Genomic DNA, 22005 nt, shown 5'->3' on the forward strand with positions numbered 1-22005 from the left:
AGGTAATGTTGAGTTTCTTAAAGAACATTAAGGTGGCTCAATCCAAAGGACCAATGGGATATACTCCAGTTAATTGAGAGAGGCAAGAGATTAAATTGCTGGGGCCCTGACCCCGATCTTTGTGCCCCACCTAGCCAAAGGTGATGCCTCAAGAGAAGTAGGGATAATCCTGGAAATGATAGACTCATCTCCTCCCAGTGTTAAGGAAGCTTCTGGATTTGTAGGGATAAGGTTTAGGAGCATTTGGAAAAACCATGGCCTTATTAGGGACATTCAGCATGACTCTGCGTGGGCAAGTTTACCACAGTTATGCATCATACAAGATACAAGTAACCTAAACACGCAGGATACAATTCACATTTTGAAATAACACCACAATGTGCATTACCTCGAGAATCATGTCCCCTGGTAAAAGTCTTCCATCTTTAGCAATGGCACCTTCTCGATAAATATTTTGTATGACAATATTTTCCACCGGAGTTTCACACCCTCCCACGATGCTGATGCCGAGGCTTACAGATGGATCAGTACGGTCAATCTTTATGATGGTAACTTCCCCATCCGGAATGAGGTGATGTAACCTAGAAGGTGCTGGAAATTTAAAACAGACACGACTGAATGTTTGAAAATGTCGTTTGTTATCGCATCGATTATCTTAAATTACAAATATGACTTCCAAATCCACTTGATCATTTTACTTTGGCTCAGAACTTCCTGAGAAATTCTAGCAGTTCTGAATAAAAACCTGAGCAGTTCTTCAAATAATTGAACGCTCCGGACTCAAAAAATCTTGGTACACGTGACAACAATAAACCAATTAACTTTATCAAGAAGCATTCTTTGGTATTTTGCTGACTGAAAATCTGATGCCTCTGGAGTCCAGTGGCAGTGCACCTATGTACTCCAGTTTCCCACTAGTTACACTGGGAAGGTTTGCCTGCTAATCCTGTGGTTAGTTCCAACAGAGAGCAGAGCACAGGCTCAGCCACTGCAGTCATCTCACTGGATGAAAGAGCTGCAAGGGAGACAAAGTCCACATATGTTACACTTATTTAATTGGCTTAATCTTAATATATTCAAATATTTTAGAGTTTGAGCGATTAACTATTTTCAGAAATACAGCGGCATGCAAAAGTTTGGGAACCCCTGGTCAAAATTTCTGTTACTGTGAATGGAAGAGGAACTGATCTCCAAAAGTCATAAAGTTAAAGATGAAATACTCTTTTCAACATTCTAAGCAAGAATAATGTATTATTTTTGTTTTGTACAATTTTACAGTGAATAAAAGGAAAGGAGCACCATGCAAAAGTTTGGGCACCCCAAGAGATTTGAGCTCTCAAATAACTTTTACCAAGGTCTCAGACCTTAATTAGCTTGTTAGGGCTATGGCTTGTTCACAGTCCTTGTTAGGAAAGGCTAGATAATGCAAATTTCAAAGCTTTATAAATACCCTGACTCCTCAAGCCATGTCCCAACAATCAGCAGCCGGCTCCCAGCTTCACCCCACCCCCTCCAATCTTCTCCTATCATTTTGCATTTTCCCCTCCCCCTCCTATTTTCAGATCTCTTATTATCTTTCCTTTCAGTTAGTCCTGATGAAGGGTCTTGGCCCGAAACGTCGAGGGTGCTTCTCTATATAGATGCTGCCTGGCCTGCTGCATTCCACCAGCACTTTTTGTGTGTGTTGAAGGCTATAAGAAGATAACAAAGCTTTTTCAGGTAGCTGTTTCCTCAGTTCGTTATGTAATTAAGAAATGGCAGTTAACAGGAACGGTGGAGGTCAAGTTGAGGTCTGGAAGACCAAGAAAACTTTTGGAGAGAACAGCTCACAGGATTGCTAGAAAGGCAAATCAAAACCCCCATTTGACTGCAAAAGACCTTCAGGAAAATTTAGCAGACTCTGGAGTGGTGGTGCACTGTTCTACTGTGCAGCGACACCTGCACAAATATGACCTTCATGGAAGAGTCATCAGAAGAAAACCCTTCTTGTGTCATCACCACAAAATTCAGCATCACACGTTTGCAAAGGAACATTGAAACAAGCCTGATGCATTTTGGAAACAAGTCCTGTGGACTGATGAAGTTAAAATAGAACTTCCTGGCCGCAATGAGCAAAGGTATGTTTGGAGAAAAAAGGGTGCAGAATTTCATGGAAAGAACATCTCTCCAACTGTTAAGCACGGGGTGGATTGATCATGCTTTGGGCTTGTGTTGCAGTCAGTGGCATGGGGAAGAATGAGTTCAACTAAATGCCAGCGAATTCTGGAAGCAAATATCACACTGTCTGTAAAAAGAAGAGCTGAAGATGAAAAGAGAATTGCTTCTACAACAGGATAATGATCCTAAACACACCTCAAAATCCACAATGGACTACTTCAAGAGGCGCAAGCTGAAGGTTTTGCCATGGTCCTCACAGTCCCCTGACCTAAACATCATGGAAAATCTATGGATAGATCTCAAAAGAGCACTGCAAGATGGCCCAAGAATTTCACAGAACTAGGAGCCTTTTGCAAGGAAGAATCGGCAAAAATCCCCCAAACAAGAATTGAAAGACTTTTAGCTGGCTACAAAAAGCAATTACAAGCTGTGATACTTGCCAAAGGGGTATTACTAAGTACTGAACATTGGAGGTGCCCAAACTTTTGCTTTGGGCCCTTTTCCTTTTTTGTTATTTTGAAACTGTAAAAGATGGAAATAAAAAAATAATCTTGCTTAAAATATTAAAGAAATGTATCATCTTTAACTTTATGCCTTTTGGAAATCAGGTCATCTTTTACTCGCTTAGCTATCCTCAGTATCAGAAATTTTGACCAGGGTGCCCAGACTTTTGCATGCCACTGTAAATGTGAAAATATTTTACTAGCAGGACTAATTGTTTTAATATTTGCTGAATGTTCAAAATGTTTACGAACTTTAACAGTCAACTTAGCCACTGGACATGGCTTAACTGGCATCTGTATGTGACCTACAGAGCAAAGCCCTCGATCAGCTCAAGTAACTAATCTGCCTCAACAACAACAGGGTTCGTGCTTCCGGGAAATTGTGGGCTGTTATCTGTCAATGAGGTTAACTGTTTTACATTGCTAGTTCATGGGTACATATTATGTTATGTAATATACTATTATTAAATAGTATATGTAACACCAGATTACAAAACTAAATGGTAAAATAGTGAAGCCAATAGAATTTTAATTCAGAAATAAGAGAAAATCTGCAGATGCTGGAAATCCAAGCAACACACAAAAAATGCCAGAGGAACTCAGCAGGTCAGGCAGCATCTGTGGAAAAGAGTACACAGTCGATGTTTCAGGCTGAGACCCTTCATTAGGACTGGGTTCTCTGTAGCTATGATAAGGAATTATTAAGCATTACTGTACAGAAGCAGGTCACTTGCCTCAAAAGGCCCACACCAATTTTATGCTCCACATAAAGCTCCTATCCCGCTCTTAGTTCAAGACAACTGGATAATGATTGAAATTTGCCTGCCAGAGCTTGCACTGGAATGTTTATAGCTGTTTATAATATCTCTGGTCAAGTCATGAACATGTGTTCATTGCTGAAACTTGCCCGCTGCTATATTGTAATAATGAGCTATCAGATGGAAGACTTTACCAAACCAGGATGTTGCTATGTATCAGAGGAGAAGGCATTTAATAAATGAAAGAAATTTGCTGGAGAAATGTCAAACCTTATAACATTAGATTAGTACAACGAAAGGCTGGTAGCAAGCTTGTGTTCACTCGCTAGGCATTACAAAACTGCCCACATGATACACAACAGTTGCTAAAAGGAAAATTAAAACATAATAAAAATCTATGAATTTTAAATTGCATACAGAGTTTCTTTTTGAAAAAAAATCCTTGACAAAGCCTGCTGCCAAGCCTGTATTATGAAAGCATTAGGTTTGACTTCATTGTTTGTCCTTTTTCTACATCCAACCTCCATCTCTTTGGTTCAGCTTTTATTGTTTTCAGTAAGGAATACCACACTCAACAGCAGATAGATTTAAGAATACAGAGGATGGCCTGTTGATAGTTGATGGTAATCTCACTTTGGACACAATAGGTTCAAGTTCTATAGCAGATATTTGAGGACAGAAAAATAGACCAACACTTTGGTGTAAGACTGAGGATTTGCTGCACAGCCTTTCAGATATTATGTGAGACCAAGGCTTTGTGTGCACTTTCCAATGAGCATAAATTATCACATTGCATAAGAAAGAAAAAAAAGGATTATTTATTATTTTGTTTTTACTTTATTGTGGTTTCCAGAAGTTAATGTCACAAACTGACAACATGCTTTCTTCCTTCCAGCAGTAGCTACTCTAAGAACTTCCAGATTTTATTTCTCCTCTGGATATTCATTGGCATTCACTGCCCTCCTTCAGCCTGTATCACCACTACTTTCGTAATTCAACCTTTCTGCACTCCACTCCATCACATTTTGTTTTCTCCACTCCTTGTCCTTTCCCTGGAATGCAAACATTTTACTTTATCTCTAAATTTTTCCAATGAAAGAATATTGACCTGGAACATTAACTCTGTTTCTCTCTCTGCCGGCATTGCCTGACTTGCTGAACATCTCAAGTATCTTGTTTTATTTTGCTTTCAAAAGTACTAAACTGCTTGCAGAGTGACAATGGTGCCCTGAGAATATAAGTGATGTGATTTGTGGAAATGATGGAAGTACAAGGAGTATTACTATTACTATTGTTCATCGAGTAATAAAACATAGAACAGTACAGCCCTTTGGCTCACAATGTTATACTGAACTAGTGAAACAAAACAAATCAAAATATTGATTTGAGAGTCAGCAGTAGAATTACAAAATTTGCAGCTAAGTCCAAACCTTGAGGTAGGATGTGGAAAGGTAGCATGCAGTTATAAAAATGTGAGAAGATAGATGAAAGCAGTAATACTTTAGCAAAATGGTGTCAGCAAATTAACTTCAGTATATGCACACAAAAGTGATAGATATATTTTTGGAGGGAGGGGAGGGTCTGTACTCCCCTGGAAATCTGGTGTCTGAATATGAAGAAGAGGTTAAACTAAAAAGAGAAATAGTGTTAAATCAGTGCAGAACTTTGGTTCAGCCCATATTCAATGCATGGTGCACATTTCTATTTATATGAGAGATTAGAACTAGGGGTCATAAGTATAAAATGAAGATGGTTAAATGCAGAACAAAATTCAGGAGAAACTCCTTCATACAGGGAATGATTAGTGTGGAAGTTATAATCACAAGGAAGAATTAAGAAGAACGGCATTACTGCATTTGAGGGAAAGCCCGATAACCATATGAAGCAAATAGGATAAAAGGATATCTCAATATCAGAAGATGAGAAAGGGTTGGAAATACGTTTCTATTCGGCATAAGCACTGGACTAGATTGGTAAGGCAGATTGGACTGTTGCCATACAGAAGTCTTTTGTAGAACGCATCTTTGTTTTAACTACACCACCAAAACCGTTCAGAGTTCTCTGCTTGTTGATACTGTTAAAACCGTTTTGCATGATGATTTATGCCTTTGTTACCTTCATCTGGAAAATTAGATGTTTGCACACTTTCATCCGGATCACAGTCGATTAGATTCGTACCACTGTTCTTGCGGAGATAGCTGAAAGCACGATTCAGTTTCTTAAAGGATCTGCTTCTCACTGACGCACGATCAAAATTTCGGTCTACAAGAAAATGAAATTTAGTAATATTAGTCATAATTTGTGAATTAAAAAAGATAAATGCAAAAAGCTAACAAAGAATTATAAAAGTAATTGACTTACATGCTTTTTTGTATAAATTGCAAATTTATGAAGCATCTTAAACTTCAGACATTATATTTTGATAAACTGCTGACTGCTAAGTGAATTTTGAAATAGTGACTGTGTAATCTTGACCTTTAGCTTTTCCTCTGTTCATGTCAGGTTCAGGCAATTCTGATTACTTGCCTAATTGTGTGAGCTGTCAACAGAACAGGGCATGTAGACAGACTTATTACGGACCTTCCTGATGGATGCCGAGAACAATTATGTCCCTACCAATATATTCCCCAAGATCTGCTAATTTAAAAGGCATTGGTACTAAAAGAAGTATTGGGAAGGTAACTCACTATATCAGAGAATAAGGAATGTTAATGAGGATGGTGAAGGTAAAAATCCAGTTAAGAGGAATGGGTTAATATAACAGGAATCACGATGGCATGTTGCAGCTTCAAGCATGCTACAATATTTAATTGTATGGTTCACAGCATTTCTTTCTGATTACATATTCCTAAGGAATTCAGCATTTGTGTTGCCTCCCAGGGGATGCCACCTAATGGCCCTTTGTTTGCTTGGCTGCCAAAGGGATATTTCCATAATGTTACTGTTCAACTCCTGGCTCGTGGCCCCAATGGATTATAGCACTTCAAGCTCCCAACAAGGAAATGCTTAAATATGGTGACAAATACTCCTCCAGGCAGAGTTCCAATCTTTTACCACAGGTTTAAAAACATCCAATTTTTTTCCCATCCTTTCTCTTACCTGTCCTGTCACTTCTATTTCCTTCCCATTCATCCTTGGAAATTTATGCAATGTTTAAATTAGTAAGATCACAGAGAGACTTACTTTTCTTTATACTACTCTTGTTGTGGATGCCACAATTGCTCTCTGAATGGCCGTCCTCGGAGCCTGTTTCAAAGGCTGGATTTATCAGACCTGGGTCATTTGTTGTCAAGGCGACAGCTACAGGTGTAGACATTGGTGGAGAAAGCTCATTTGCTGTCACGTCACTGCTTTCCACAGGAATCTTGGGAACTAAATCTGTATCATCTGCTGAAGAATATTCCTGTGAACACTCTTGTTCTTTCAAGAGTCGACATTGGATTGCACCTTGGCACCTAAAACATAGATTTGTAAATGTAAAATATAATAAAACTTGCTGTATTTGTGAGACAAATTAAACCAAATGGATATTTTGATCTGATGTAGATAAAATCTCTGTTCTAATTTTTACTTTGCACCAAGTCCAATTCACCTTTAACTTGTGCTTGTTAAAAGTGGGTTCCAGTGGTTTCAGCAACACCATGTACAATTGTAACATATGTTCCCCATTTTTTAAACCCCTGCCAATTTTTTTTTATGGTCCCCATGTTTTCCTATCCCTCCCTTTCAAATCCTTCCATCGTCACATCCCTTCTCATCTGTTATCTCTTCCGATCCTGTACCATACAGGAACACATAATAATAGCAGCACCAGGCCATCTGGGCCCTCAAGTCTGCTCCCCCATTCAATGTGCTCTTTGATGATCTACTCTATGCTTCAGTTCTTCCTGAGTGTCAGATCCCCACTGCCATCAATCCCCTGAAAGATCAAAAGCATATATATTTCCATATGAAATAGAGCATAAAACAGTACACCACAAGAACAGGCTTTTCAGCCACATCTGTGCTGACAATGATGCCAATTTGAACTGCCTGGATGTGGTCTATAGCTAAATGCCTTTTACTGATCGAGCCTCTGCCACTCTCTGGGGGAGAAGATTTCAGGGATCCACTACCTTCTGTAAGAAATTTCTATGCACATTGGTTTTAAATGATCAGCTTCTTATCTCCAATCAATGTGTCTCATTCAAGATTCTCCCACTGGTGCAAATATCTCAACATCTACCCTGACAAGCCCCTATGGTGCTTAAATATTTCAATAAGATCACTATTGGTTCTTCTAAATTCCAGACCCAACATGTTTGTCCTGTCATGATTGATTTGTCCTCTCATTTTTGGAATTAACCTGAATTCCCTTTGGATGGTCTCCAATACTGTGATAGCTCTCTTTGCTAGGGGGACCAAAGCTGTGTGTAGTACTTCAGGTGCACCCTCACCTATACCATGTACAAACATAACAGAAGTTCCCTACTTTTAATCCCATCTCCATTGCTTTCAAGGCCAATAAGCCATTAGCTTTCTTAACTACTTGCTGCACCTGCCTGCTTTGTTTTATTTTAAATTTATTTACTAGTTAACACAATGAATCTATGATTCATTTTCAGATTGAGGATCCCAGAACAATTTAAGTTTACTGAACAATTCAAGTAGCTGATTTAACTGTACTCCAAAGCAATATCTAATACAGCCAACAAAGAGAGAGAGATTGTTTAGAAAGGTATCAAGCAGAGATAAAATCTATGAAACCTGAATACAATGTGAAAAGCTTTTTGTTTGTATTCAATGTGACCCAAGTTACTCCATAACTAATAAAGTATTACCAATGCATAATATTTGTATGTATCTCTAATACAACGGGAACCGTTAGGCAGTGTTCATTTTACAATCTTGTGGTTGAGGAGTTTAAAACTTTTGTCAGAAGGACAGATTCTTTCAGATTCATGAGAGGAGAGCAATGCATTCGGCACTATGTATCCATTTTGCCTTCTCTTACAAGTATTAATGCTTCTCAGCAATGGTGGTGGAAATTCTTTTATTGCAACGTGATAGGTATGAATTGAAAAGTCATATATGTATCAGCAGCTACAAAGACTTTAAATTACCAGAATGATTTTGTTAGGAGTGAAGAGAAATGTGAAGAGAATGAAGAGAAAATCTCACCACCGGGCAACATCAGTTATTTATTTCTATAATTTATTAGCTAAAGCCTTATCTAACAACAGGCCCAGGGACAATCAGAATTAACTGCTCAAAGGAAGTACAGAGTATCAGCATTGAGCATCAGAAGTTGCAAATAAGATAAAATATGTATATTTACTATAACAGTTTGAAATATGAAGTAATGGGATAAATATCCATACCTACATCTCTTGACTGATCAAACTGAAGATGTATTTGTATTTATGTTAATGTAACTAGATACATAAAACCAAGCAATGTTTGCTGAAGTGACAGTCGATATGGAATTTAAAAGAAAAACAAAATATTTTGGAAATATGCTGCAGGTCAGTTTGCATCTGTGAGAAGAGAAACAGAGTCGATTTTTCAGGTCAATGACAATCAGAACTCTGGTGAATTTCATGTTTCCAGTATCTGGAGTTAGTTTTAGAATTTTCATTTATGATATGAAACTTAACTTTGTTTTTCTCACCACAGAGCTGAGTTTCTCCGGCATATTCTGTTTTTATTTCAGATTTATAGCAGCTTTAGTTAATTGTCTTTCTATAAACAACCTATTCCATTCAGACACTAGCACAAACTTGGTCATTCTTAAATGGAATTCTGAATTATAAAAGTTCACAAACTTTTATAATTAAAATGGAAAATGACTTCCATTATAACTAGTGTCTTGTAAACTTCCTGGTAACCTGAGGAAACAAAGGTAATCAGAAGTAATGAGTCATAAGATAAAGACACAAAGAGCAAGAAAGATTTAAAAGAAAACACAGTAAAACAGCAACTTTTGCCTCTTTGATTTTCTACTGCAAGTGGATTCTCACCACTGTTTCTAGTGCTTGCAACTGTTTTAACTTAGGTTCTGTGCTTGTTCTTTTATTTTCCTTGTGCTAGCCTTTGCATGTGTTAGGAAATTTGAACATTTTCATACTCTATGCCTATATAAATAATACTTAAACCATGTGTACTATTGGCTAATAAGATTATGGAAACTTCTTAGCTGCTTCTAAGCTGAACTAGAATCGCAGCAGTAAAGAAAATGAAAATGGCACAATAAAGGAAGAACACAACTGCAGTCACTGTGTTCCAAGGTCATGTTCTTTCCTTTCAAGTGCATTTCCTTTCTCACTATGCTGTGAAGTTCACATCAGAATTTTAACCTCAGGGTGCATTCAACATTTGAAACACAGCTATTGCACAATTGGCCTTGGAAATGAATGCGTGTGTTCTACTATTAAATACAGGGATCTTGGTATGAATGATCAAAGATGCTGTTGAAATGTTAAATGGTATATTTTGTTATGAAGAGCTAAGAAAGGCAATATGAATTAAATGATAAAATACGCAGTAAAGGACAATCAATTTTAATGGTTGCAGGAAAGTGTGGAATAGACATATGCAATTCTGTTAAAGTAGCAGAACAGGTGAAGAAAGTTGTTAAAAACACAAGGGTTTACTTACAGGAGAAGAGAGTGAAAGAAACAATGAAATGCTAAGTTTTTGCAAAATGCCGGTTAGATTCCAGCTAAAGCATTATTAGCAAATCTAGGTAGCGCACTTTTGAAAATACATCAATAATTTGAAGACAGTGTAAAGAAATGATCCAGGAGGTCAAAGATTTCAGTGATGTGGAGAGATTGGGAAGAGATGAATGTTCTCTTTAAGCAATTGATATTAAGGAGATATTATAAATTTTATTTTAGATTTTATTTTAGCTCTGAAATAATAAAGACGAATTGTTTTCAATGGCAGCAAAATGGTCAGTAATTAGAAAACATAGGTTTAGTAAAAAAAATACAGAAGGACAAATCTCAGAGTTGAATTCTGTTTAATAAATTCTGATAACAAATGTACTTTGGATCTTAATCTTCAAATCTTAAAAACAGGCAACATAAAGGCAAAAAGTCCACAGCAAATTGCAAACAGGAATATATTGCCTGCAAAGACACTGGCATTATTTGTTATATTGGCTATAAAGAATTATTATTTTAAGGCCATCTCAACTTTAAAGACTAGGTCATGGGACGAACTGCGTGGATTGATCACCCTGTCTGACAAGTACAGGTTTGTAAACTTTACATTGAGCTTCTTCAGGGGTTAAAAACATACATTTTCCAATCAATCAGATCCAATAATAATTTTAAAAAGGAAATTGTATAAATGCTTGAAAAAGAAACAAAAATTCCAAAGGAATATGTTTAATATTAGGACTGTGGCAGTAATTGGATCATTCTGTAATTCTATTATAACTAAAATGTTTACAACCTCCCTAATTACCATATTTGAATTTTGGTGGTGTCTAGGTGCACTAAATACAAAAGCACTAAAATTCAACCTGCTAAGTATCATTGCTGTCGGGAGTAACAACTGCAGTCAATAATCGTTCGATAATGGTTTAGTAGTTTGCCAATTCCTCATATTAATCTGTAAGCTGGGAAAGTGTTCAGAAGCTACTGAAGGTCATGAAGACAATTAGTACAACTCCTTCCCTCCTGGCACAAGACCTACAGTCCTGTGCAAAAATCTAACTAGGGTGCCTAAAGCTTCTGCACGGTATTGTATAATATTGTGCATTGCACTGTACTGCTGCTGCAAAAAACACAGATATTTCATGACATGTGTGAGTGATGATAAACCTGATTCTGATATGGGTCTCTATTGTGGACTGAGAGTGGGAAGGGGGCAGGGAGAAGGGAATCATGGTTGAGAAAAGGGGAAGGGGCATTGGAGGGAGCGGTAAGCACCAGGGAGGGATTCTGTAATGATCAATAAGCCAATTGCATGGAATCAAATTTTCTTGCCTGGTGTCTCAGGGCAGGGTGTGTCTATACCTGTACCTGTGCCACCCGACCCCGCCCCGGCACTCTTTTTCTGCCACCTGTGCCACACCCCTCCTACAGAACTCCACCCTCACCATTCCCAGCATGCTTTCCTCTCCCCAGATTTACACACTCGCTCTCAGCTCCACGTTGACAAATACACTACTGTGCAAAGGTTCTAGACACCCAGCTATGTCTACAGCATGCTGATTTACAGCATTGGGTGCATTAGCTTAACTGCGCCAGCTGCGTGGATGAGGGCCCCTGGCTTCCTCAAAATACCAGAGACTGATTGTGCCATATTCCCCAAAGCAAATCATGAACATGCATATTTATGACGCCCATCAAATATGAGCACACCTTTAAAAAACTCTGAGAGCCAAGTGGCAAGGTTTCTAATACACTACTGCATCAGCTGTGTTTGAGGAATAACACTGGCCATCCAAAATGTTTCAAGCAAAGGTCCACCTTGTTTCATTCCCTTCCCAAATAACAACAATAGAGTAAGGTTTGTGTCTTGGCACCAAGTTTGGGACATTGCTACTGAAAAAGCAGTTATGTTTGAGAGAATAGTGAACAGGGTTCTCCAGACAGCGCAGTACTGATGACAGGCTGTGAATGCAGAGTACGAGTAAAAGTAGGCCCTTTGGTACCTTTACCTACGACATTTGTAAAATGTTGCCAGCTGAGCACCAGGCCTTGACATACTATTGTTACATTCGACACTCCAGAAAAAGACACATGTGTGCCTACTCTCTCTTTCACCTTAGTCAACTAATCTTCTCTCCATACTAATGTGTCACTTCCAACACCCTGAGTCGGTGGTGACAGTGATCTTGCTTTTGATGAGTGATGGGAACATTCACAGCCTTCCGCAGCAAGCAGTTGAGAAGAGAACTCTGAACGGTTTAGATGACAGAAGCAAACACACAAAATACTGGTGGAACACAGCAGGCCAGGCAGCATCTATAGGAAGAAGCACTGTCAACGTTTCGGGCCAAGACCCTTCGTCAGGACTAATGGAAAAAAGAGATAGTAAGAGATTTGAAAGTGGGTGGGGGGGGGGGTGGAATGGGGAGATCCAAAATGATAGGGGAAGACAGGAGGGGGAGGGATGAAGCTAAGAGCTGGGAAGTTGATTGGCAAAAGGGATACAAGGCTGGAGAAGGGGGAGTATCATAGGATGGAAGGCCTTGAAAGAAAGAAAGAGGGAGGGGAGCACCAGAGGAAGATGGAGAACAGGCAAGGAGTTATTGTGAGAGGGAAAGATAGAGGGGGGGGGAGAGGGGGAAGAGGGAGAGGGGGAAGAGGGAGAGAGGGAAGAGGGAGAGGGGGAAGAGGGAGAGGGGGAAGAGGGAGAGGGGGAAGAGGGAGAGGGGGAAGAGGGAGAGGGGGAAGAGTGAGGGGGAAGAGTGAGGGGGATGGGAGAGGGGAGGGGGAGTGGGAGAGATAGATAATAAATAAATAGGGATGGGGTAAGAAGGGGAGGAGGGGCATTAATGGAAGTTAAAGAAATAAATGTTCATTCCATCAGGCTGAATATAAGGTGTTGTTCCTCCAACCTAAGTGTGGCTTCATCTTGACAGTAGAGGCGGCCATGGATTGACATAACAGAATGGGAACAGGACATGGAATTAAAATGTGTGGCCACTGGAATACAGAAGTAAGCTAGTTCACCAAAATGATAGACATTAGATACACGACAAGCAGTATCACAGGGAAGAAGGAAATCAATATGTTCAATGTAGGGTGGGTATTGTAACAAGAACATTTCATGGGGTGATGGTGGAGAGGAGATAATGTAATTAGCTGCTGATTCAATGTGACAGCACACTCTTCAGTTACCAGAGATGCTGAGATCCAGACTTTGGACCTATCACCAAACTCATGCATTGCTCTGGATTTCCAGCATCAATAGACTCTCCCTTGTTTACTGAACTCATGGTCTGTTGGGTGGCAATGAACCCGGCATTACTATAATCTTTCTAAAACCAAATCAGCACGTATCACAAGACAGTGGCAAAATACCACCAATGTTTTTGTGCAGAATCCTCCAAAATCTCAAAAGGTCCCTAATATTCTTTTCCATTAAGTTCTCTACCCCTGACATGAGAATCAATAGTCTACAGTTTCCAGTAATTGAGAAGATTGAAAACAAATATTCATGTTTAACTGAATGTACAATTGTGTTAAAAATATTTTATATATTAAAATAGATATATAAATGGTTAATTGATAAAAAAAATTACATGTATGTAAAAGTTATTGTATATGCAAGTAGTGTTATAAATGTTGACTGTGTACAGACCTTTAAGGACTGTATGCCATGAGGTAGTATTGTGTATCGTATTAGCCACTGTTTTTATTTGGGTGTCCTACGTCATTGATAAAGGATGTTTGGATAGTAGCTTCATCCTGTTTACATGGATTTACCAAACAGCAATAAAGAGAAGAACCTGTTGATGCTACAATGTTCAATGCTCACTTTAGAGGAAGTGCACAGCGTTGCAAAGCCACAAGTGTTGCTAGGGTGTCAACATGAGTCTCCGACCTTGGGGGACGGCACGAACAGCAAGAACAATTAGTTCCAATTATCATGGAGCAGAGGTCCATCATGAGGTCAAAACTGCTCAATTGATTTTAAGACCTTCAAAATCTGCAGCCAATATTTCATGCCAAAGTACTGAAACATAATGTTTTTATTGTACTAACCCATTCCTTGTGCAATTCAAAGGGCATGCAAATAGCATGCAAGAAACATGTAAAAAGTAGCAACTACTCAATAAAAATACCAAAGCCTGCCTAATTTGCTGGAATTAAAGAAAAATAGTGAATGGTTAAGAAAATGTGAGAAACAGAAAAGACAAAGAGATAATAATGAAAGGAACTGCTCATTTACAGCAAAGAGAAAAAGCACAGGGCTTCACACATCATAGAGTGAGCAAATGCACCCAGAGGGCCTCAGTATGGCCTGGCTCCAATCCAGGTTTTTTTTTGCTTACTTTCCAAACAATGTTCTATATTGATTTCTGTTAACCCAGTTAATAAAACAAGCCTGGCAAATGTGCATTTGAAATTGGTTGCTATCACAGTTCTTGTTAACTTAAACATCAGTGCCGAGGCATTATTTATAGGACTGCACCTGAATAAACTGGTCAGTGTTTTGCCTAATTCCATTGCTGATGCAGTGCTTTACTTGGCCTTGAAATGGAGCCGTAAATACTAAACTAGTGCAAGATACAAGTTAGTGTTACAGACCAGTTTCTTTTTACATTGAATTTTCATATCTTGCAAAATTATTTAAAAATATCGTTAGGTTGCAGAAAAAAGTGGTCCATTAAGCATCATGGGTTATTATTCAAAATGAGTGAAGTGGTTTGGCAGGGCAAACTAAACTTCAACGCGGATCTACTGTAGTATTTTCCCCTGATATCAAATGCACAGGGGCCTTAAGTACAGTCGACATGTGTTAAAGGTCCTGCCCCACAGTGCAGTAGCATTATTAAAAACAGAGAACCTCTCATCAATGACTGTGAAACATTCATGCTTCCAATCTCTGTTTCCCCAACACCCACGCCCTCCAGTAAAATTCTTCTTTACTAACTTTTGAAAACAATGGAACATTAAGAGTGGTACCATTCATTCTGCTTTAAGTTTCTGCTGCAAGGGATTTCTTGTGTATCCACATTCTAGACACCTGATCTATTTCTCCATCTTAAAAGAAATAATGTTTATGTCATCTTAATTTCACTGATCCTCTAACCTCAGATAGTATTCTGCCCCTATGATCCTTTTCATATTTTAGGTGGGCACCTAATCTGTGCTGAAGTACTTCATTAACATCAAACATCTGGTTTCTGATCAAAAATAACAAGTAGACCAGACTGAAGATGAGCAAATAATTTGAAAAAGGAAGCAGAATACCCATAACCAAGAGAATGAGCATATCAGTTGTAAATATAATGATCTCTGATGTAACATTGAACTTTTGGGTTAAAAAGATCAATTTTACTTTAAACTTAACAGCCACTTGAGAACAATCAGATGTTTGAATTTCCAATTGTTCAGTTAATAACCATTTCCAAAGCACGCTGCTTCAGGATCCAAATGTTTTCATTGATTTCTACATATAGCACCATGACTTTAAAATTTTAAAAATTAACATATAGCATTTTGTACGCAAGTTCCTAAGTACATTTACATGTTGACCTGTGAACTGTAAAGATCAGAGAGTACCCAAAGTTGGCCACCAGGGTGAGATTGTGCAAGTAACCTCACAGGAAATGGGTTTGGCCCTTGAAAAACCACCAGCAAAGGCCTCCTCAGAGGTCAGCTGATCTGTGAATTCCACACCTGCGGTTTGCAGTGCAGAGGTCAGAGGCAAGCAGGAAGTCAAAGACTCCAGTTTGGACATCTGACTTCCTCTTTTGCCACTGGGTGCACCAGAGGCAAAGCAGAAACATTCAGTACTGTGGAGCTAGATCTACCTCATATCAGACCCCGCAGCTTTAGCCAGAGTTGGTGGATCTAAATAGTTGGACCCCTTCCACTTGAATGCCCAAATTTAGAAAAAAAACATTACATTTTCAATTAGCTTTTAGATAATGTTCTTTTAAGAAAGAGTATTATTAAATATGTTTTCAAATGTTTAAATCTACCTCAACTCCTTCAATTTTCTCTTACGCATCACCTGATTTCTTATTGTTGCTTGTGGCCTATTCCACTTTAAGGGTGGTCAATGTAGAGAGGCTTGACGCAGTGGGGAAGTGTGTCTCTGGGAATATCAGGGTGGATAATTGTGGGCAATGGCCCAGCCCAATCTTGATCTGCTCATTACCTGCTTTAATAAGATACATTACATTGAGATGTTGTGTAGTTGTTGGAAATATACTGGAATCCAGAAATGGCTGCATTTCCGTATCAACAGTGTGTTTGCACTGAATTCAGTTACCACCAGAGACTGTCATCTTGTGATCATTGTAATTTGTTATATTAATTAAATGGATGTAGGCTATGACAGAGTGATTTGTGCAGTTTGGAGGAAACAAGGATTAGCATGAATATACAGATAAGACAATGAGTAATCTACCGAGAGGGATCTTGTGCAATAGGTTACCCCACCTGTGAAAAATGGTAGACAAATATTGTACTGAGCAGAATCAAAACATTTTTTTTGTAAAAGCAACAATTTGGTTTTATAAAGTGTAATTCTCTAAAGACACAACCAATGCCTTAAAGCAATAATCAAAGCAAATAAACCACTAGGTTTCACTGCCATGAGAGTTCAATATTAAACCTAACAAGCACAAAATTTCTTTCTTTTAGATAAGAACTTGGCTTGGCCTTCCTATGTTCAGTTTTAGCCTGATCATTTAGAATTACTGATTGAAGGCTTCAGGAAAGGCTCAGAATAAATACACTTCAAAATCCTTCTAGTTTCCAAGGTAAGAAGAAAAAGATAATTGTTTTAAAATATGAATGGACTGCAGAAAGAATATATTGTGATAACTAGAACAGATTTTATATTTAGATACATGAGAAAGGATCAGCATCCTGCCAATCAAGATCAGAACCAGGTTAGATGTCAGAGTATTTGACTTTTCTAAAAGGATAAGAAACTATGAAACAGATTTCATTTCATTCAAAGAAGAGATTATCTGCAGTATTCCTGATTATTCTAGTAATTATGACCAAACGGATACATTTGATTTGGAATTTTACAGATTTTTTACCTGAACTTCCGATGTTTTTCCACTTTGTTTATCATCCCTCTGGGAGATTAAATGAGTGCAGATAGTTAGGAATATGCTGTAAGTGTATTTGTAAATCACAATGTTCCATAGAATCTTGATCTCAGTTGCAATGGATAAAAAAACTATATGATATTTTAAATATCAGATCAGGCCACCTACACTGCAATATACTTAGATAAATACTTTATTGATCCCAAAGGAAATTACAGCTTCACAGTAGTATTACAAGTGCACAGATATATAGAAATATACAAATGTTACACGAGAAGAAAGAAAGAATACAAAATAAGTTACCTCAAACAGTCTAACAGGAGGTGTCCCTGGAGATATGTTGACTCAGTATAGAGCCTAATGGCTGAGGTTAAGAATGGCCTCATATAGCACTCTCTGGAGCAGCACAGTTGTCTCAGTCTACTACTGAAAGTGCTCCTCTGTGTGGCCAAGGAGGCATGCAGAGAACGAGAAACATTGTCCAGGATTGTCAGGATTTTCTGCAAGGTCCTTTGTTCTACCACAGTCTCCAGTGTGTCCAGACTGACTCCTATAACAGAGCCAGCCTTTCTAATCAGTTTATTGAGCCTGTTGGCATCACCCGTGTTGATGCCATTGCCCCAGCACACCACTGCATAGAAGATTGTACTGACAACAACAGACTGGTAGAACTTGAGAAAGGAAGACATGCACACTCCAAAGGACCTCAGTCTCCTCAGAAACTAGAGGGGACTCTGGCCCTTCCTGTACACAACCTCTGTGTTGGTGCTCCACTCAAGTCTGTCATCCAGGTTCACCCGCAAGTACTTACAGGTCCTCACCACATTCTCACCATCAATAATAACGGAGCCGTGCAGGCTTAGTCTTCCTGAAGTCCATCACCTTCTCTTGTCCCACTGATACTAAGTTGCAGATGATTCAGCTTGCACCGTTTGACCAAGCCCTCCACCAAGGCGCTGCATTCATCCTCCTGTCCTTTCTTTATACACCCAACTATTGCCGAGTCATCAGAGAATTTCTGCAGATGACGTGACTCAGCATTGATTCTGACATTTGACTATAGTTCCAGTATGAAATACACTGGAACACGACCAAAGTATATATCCTCAGAATGAGGACCCAAATCAGGGGTGGAAGTCTTCTGCAAAAGATGTTCCATCAGATTTTGTTATATTAACACGCATCTAGAAAGATGTTTCCTCAGACACTTATTATTTAAAAACCAGTTTATAAAACTGAATGAGTATTGTGATGCAGGAGGTCTAAAGCTGATCTAGAATCTTGACAGGCACTGCTTTGTCAACAGAAGAAAAAGTGGAGTCTGCTGCAACAAGAGGAGAGGGGCTGGGATATTAAAATGCAGGGCTGCCTCACAGTGCCGCATCTGCAGTTGCTGGCAATCATTTGGGTAACAGGAGACTACTAGGTTCCGTAATTAGTAACAGAATGTAGTAGTGAATCTGTGGGCATTGAGAAAAACAAGTTCAGAACACATACAAGTGCCCTTCCAGTAATCAGAATGAACGTCTCCATGCCTGGAATGATTCCCCCCACCCCCCAGATGCTAATTGGCCTTGTTCACATTTTGAACTTTTTTTAAAAAGTTCTCTTTTATTTTCCTGAGCAAAGCTTAGCATCTGGTTACTGAATACCAATGCCAACTAATACTTAGTGCACATTTGAACTAATTAGAATGGCTGAAGCTTTTGTTGGATCATATTATAGGACCCACACCTTCTCAAATTCCCACATCTGCTCAATGTGAACAACATAAACTTTGGGGGAAGAGAAAAAAACACATTATGACTCAACTCTTCAGGGTCTACAAAAAGTAATATATGAAGAAATATAAATGTTTTATTAGGCAATTACACAAATGGCTGATAGTTCAGTGTTTACATTGAAATAAAACTGAAGAAATTCTTTTACATTCTTACCAGTCTAGGCCAAGTCACACGATAAGATTTGATGATAATGTACTGTATACAAAAATCAGAAAATGTTATGCTGAATGTGTGTCACTTGCAAAAGCAAGATTAACATTAATTTACATTTTGTACTGTTGCAAATCTTCTCAATTAAGACTGAAGCAAATATTATGTTGCTAATGCAGCAAACTCCACTGAGTGATCAAAAACAGTAATGTAACAGTGAAAAATCATCATAAGAAAGCCATACATTCATTAAGAATGTTCAAAATATCAGAATGTTAAATTATCATGTATTAATCAATCTGAAATGATGCTTCAGTAAATCACTTCCATTAGTTACAACTTCAGCATTAACTAAAATATGCAAAAAATGATTAATGAAATTGTTAACGGTATCGTGTATTTTTGTATTTCTGTATTTCCTATGTTCAGATTAGGGTAGAGAATATATTCTTGCTACAGCCTGTCATTGTGGTTCAACAGCAATACCTTTAACCTTACCCTGTGGGGTGGGGTAGGGAGGTATAGCTAAGCAAGAAAGAGGCTGTGCAGTGAGATCTATGCTCTGATTTTAAAGCAAAGGTAACTTGAATCATCAGGATTTGGGTTAATTATAAATAATAACAAAAAGTAGAGAATATTTTGGAGGCAAATACAAATATAATAATGGACTGGCTTAAGTAATGACATTGTTCACTTGTAAAGGCATTGTGGAAGAATGATTACTTTGGCTTTACCCTTATTTTTAGCTTCATTGGTCTGAAGTAGCATTTCCATTGGTTAATTTGAACAATTAAAGATAAAACAATCCAACAATTTTTAACTGGAAGATTTTCTTTCTACTTGTGAGAAGGCAAGTAACAGTATATCTGTTGTACCCTGGCATAATTTCCTGAAGTACAAGCTGGCATCTTATAAAATGAAAGATGCACTTGGAGATAGAGCTATTCTGACTTTCTATAATATCATTCTAACTAGAATGTTGCTTGTATGTAGTTGTCTAGTACCACCACAGTAAGTGAAAAAGCAAAACCACATGGTCTGTGAAGTAATAATATAATAATATACTGTATAAAAGTCAATATTGCACTCAGTCTAAGCAAGCAAATTAATCAACTCTTTAAAGACAGTCACTTTAAACATTTTAGATTTTACATTTTGGACACGTTTGACAGGGCGGGTTAATTGACACTGCCCTTTGACTTTTCTGAATATAGACTCCTTAGTGTCCATAAGGTCAGTTAGATCATCAGACTGTTTTCCACTTGCAATAGTGACTGCAAACAGAGGGATAATCAGTTTCATCAGCCCTGGGGTCAGACAGGTGACAATCAAATAACAATCATAATAATAAGCTTCTAGTTGTTTCCTGTTACCTCCCATAACTACTGCAGAATGTTTTCAGATTCCTAGATTCTCTGCAAGTTACTCTTGCTGTGACTGCTATATAATCCTCATATTGCAATTGCATAAAACTGAATTAGTTGCATCATTACAATTGTTAATAGTATTTTGTTAAGCATTACCAATTAAATAAAAACAATATCAAATTGTTCAAAATCGTACTTTTGCGATACAACTTGCAATGCTATATGTAAGCTACTGATATGGAGTAGGTGTACTTTCATTCCACATTGTGCTTTGGAACAGATCGTCTCAAGAAGGGAAAAACATCCAAATTGTTTCATGTGAAATAAGACAACATTGTTATCCAAGAGCTGATAAGAGTGCCCCACTCTGCAATTGGGTTAAGACTAAATAATATCAGCCACAGCACTCTTTGCTTGATAACACATTTATTATGGTTACTAGGTGAAGGTCATGCATGGAACATGTTAAGCGCATTACAGAGGAACCTAGAGCCCGAGTCAGCACTGTAATACTTGGAGAGGCAGGAAAGGAACTGGGATCAGGGAGCAGTTCAATTCAAAGAGGCAGCAAACAATCTGTTGAAGGAACTCAGCAAATCAAGCAGCAATTGTTGTGGAGCAAAGGTACCGGGACCTTTTAGGTCAAGATTCCAATCAGGACAGAGAGGAGAGAGGAGACACTCAGTATGAAGTGGAGAAGAAGAGGGGTGAGACAGGGCCTGGCATGAGATAGGTGGACCAAAGGGTGAAGAATGACAGATGGATGCCATTCCACCTATCATCTACTGATCTTTGTCCCACCATTCCCTGTCCCTCCCCTCCTTACATTAGACATCCTCCCTTTCCATTCTCAATCCTGATGCAGGGTCTCAACCTGAAATGGTGACAATTCACGTCCTCCCTACAGATGCTAGCCGACTCACTGAGTTCTTCAGCAATGCTTTGTTGCTCCATATTGCAGCATCTATGTTCTCTTGTGTCAGGCTGAATGAGGTGCTGATGGACTTAGCAGAGACCTGGAGCTATACTTTTTGATGAAATAACTTACTCAAGAGTCCTAAAGGAAAGTAAAATTTACGGCTTTACATTAGTTATTTTGACATAAATGGATTTGTGAAACTAATACATTGACATAATTACTAAAAACCAACCAGAAAATCCATAGTTATTATCATTTTTTACCATTATTTTCACTTGGTATTAGTTTCAATACTAATGCGCTGCTTTAGGTCATTTGGGAATAATGAACATTTTTAAATTTATTGACATTTTTTGTCACTAAGCATATTATTATTTGACATAAAATAAACTCAGTGGTTTTGGACAAGAAAGAATTGAGTCAGCCTGATTTCACTCCACCAAACACTTCAGATTCCTAGAACATTTTACTCAACCTATAGATACTAGCGCCCATTCATGAGGCAAGATTTCCTCTGTGTACTAATATGCACTTGCAGAAAATACGTTTACTACCATTACATCATACCTGGAGTATGGAGGAAACTTGCCTGTTATGTTTGATATTAATCACACATCATTAAAATCACA

General features: G+C 38.3%; 1 protein-coding gene across 4 annotated transcripts in view; it reads right to left on the minus strand.

Moving 5' to 3' along the window:
• lnx1 (ligand of numb-protein X 1) overlaps positions 1–22005 on the minus strand; it is a 154590-nt gene that overhangs the window by 35797 nt on the left and 96788 nt on the right. For all 4 annotated transcript variants that reach the window (XM_059989203.1, XM_059989202.1, XM_059989200.1 and 1 more), the window contains 3 exons: positions 6602–6873; positions 5534–5680; positions 389–591 (listed from right to left, as the gene is read on the minus strand). In XM_059989203.1, the coding sequence (XP_059845186.1) occupies positions 389–591; positions 5534–5680; positions 6602–6873 (622 nt within the window). The remainder of the gene's footprint in view (positions 1–388; positions 592–5533; positions 5681–6601; positions 6874–22005) is intronic.

Source organism: Hypanus sabinus, chromosome 14 (genome assembly GCF_030144855.1).
Source record: "Hypanus sabinus isolate sHypSab1 chromosome 14, sHypSab1.hap1, whole genome shotgun sequence".
Lineage (NCBI taxonomy): Eukaryota > Metazoa > Chordata > Chondrichthyes > Myliobatiformes > Dasyatidae > Hypanus > Hypanus sabinus.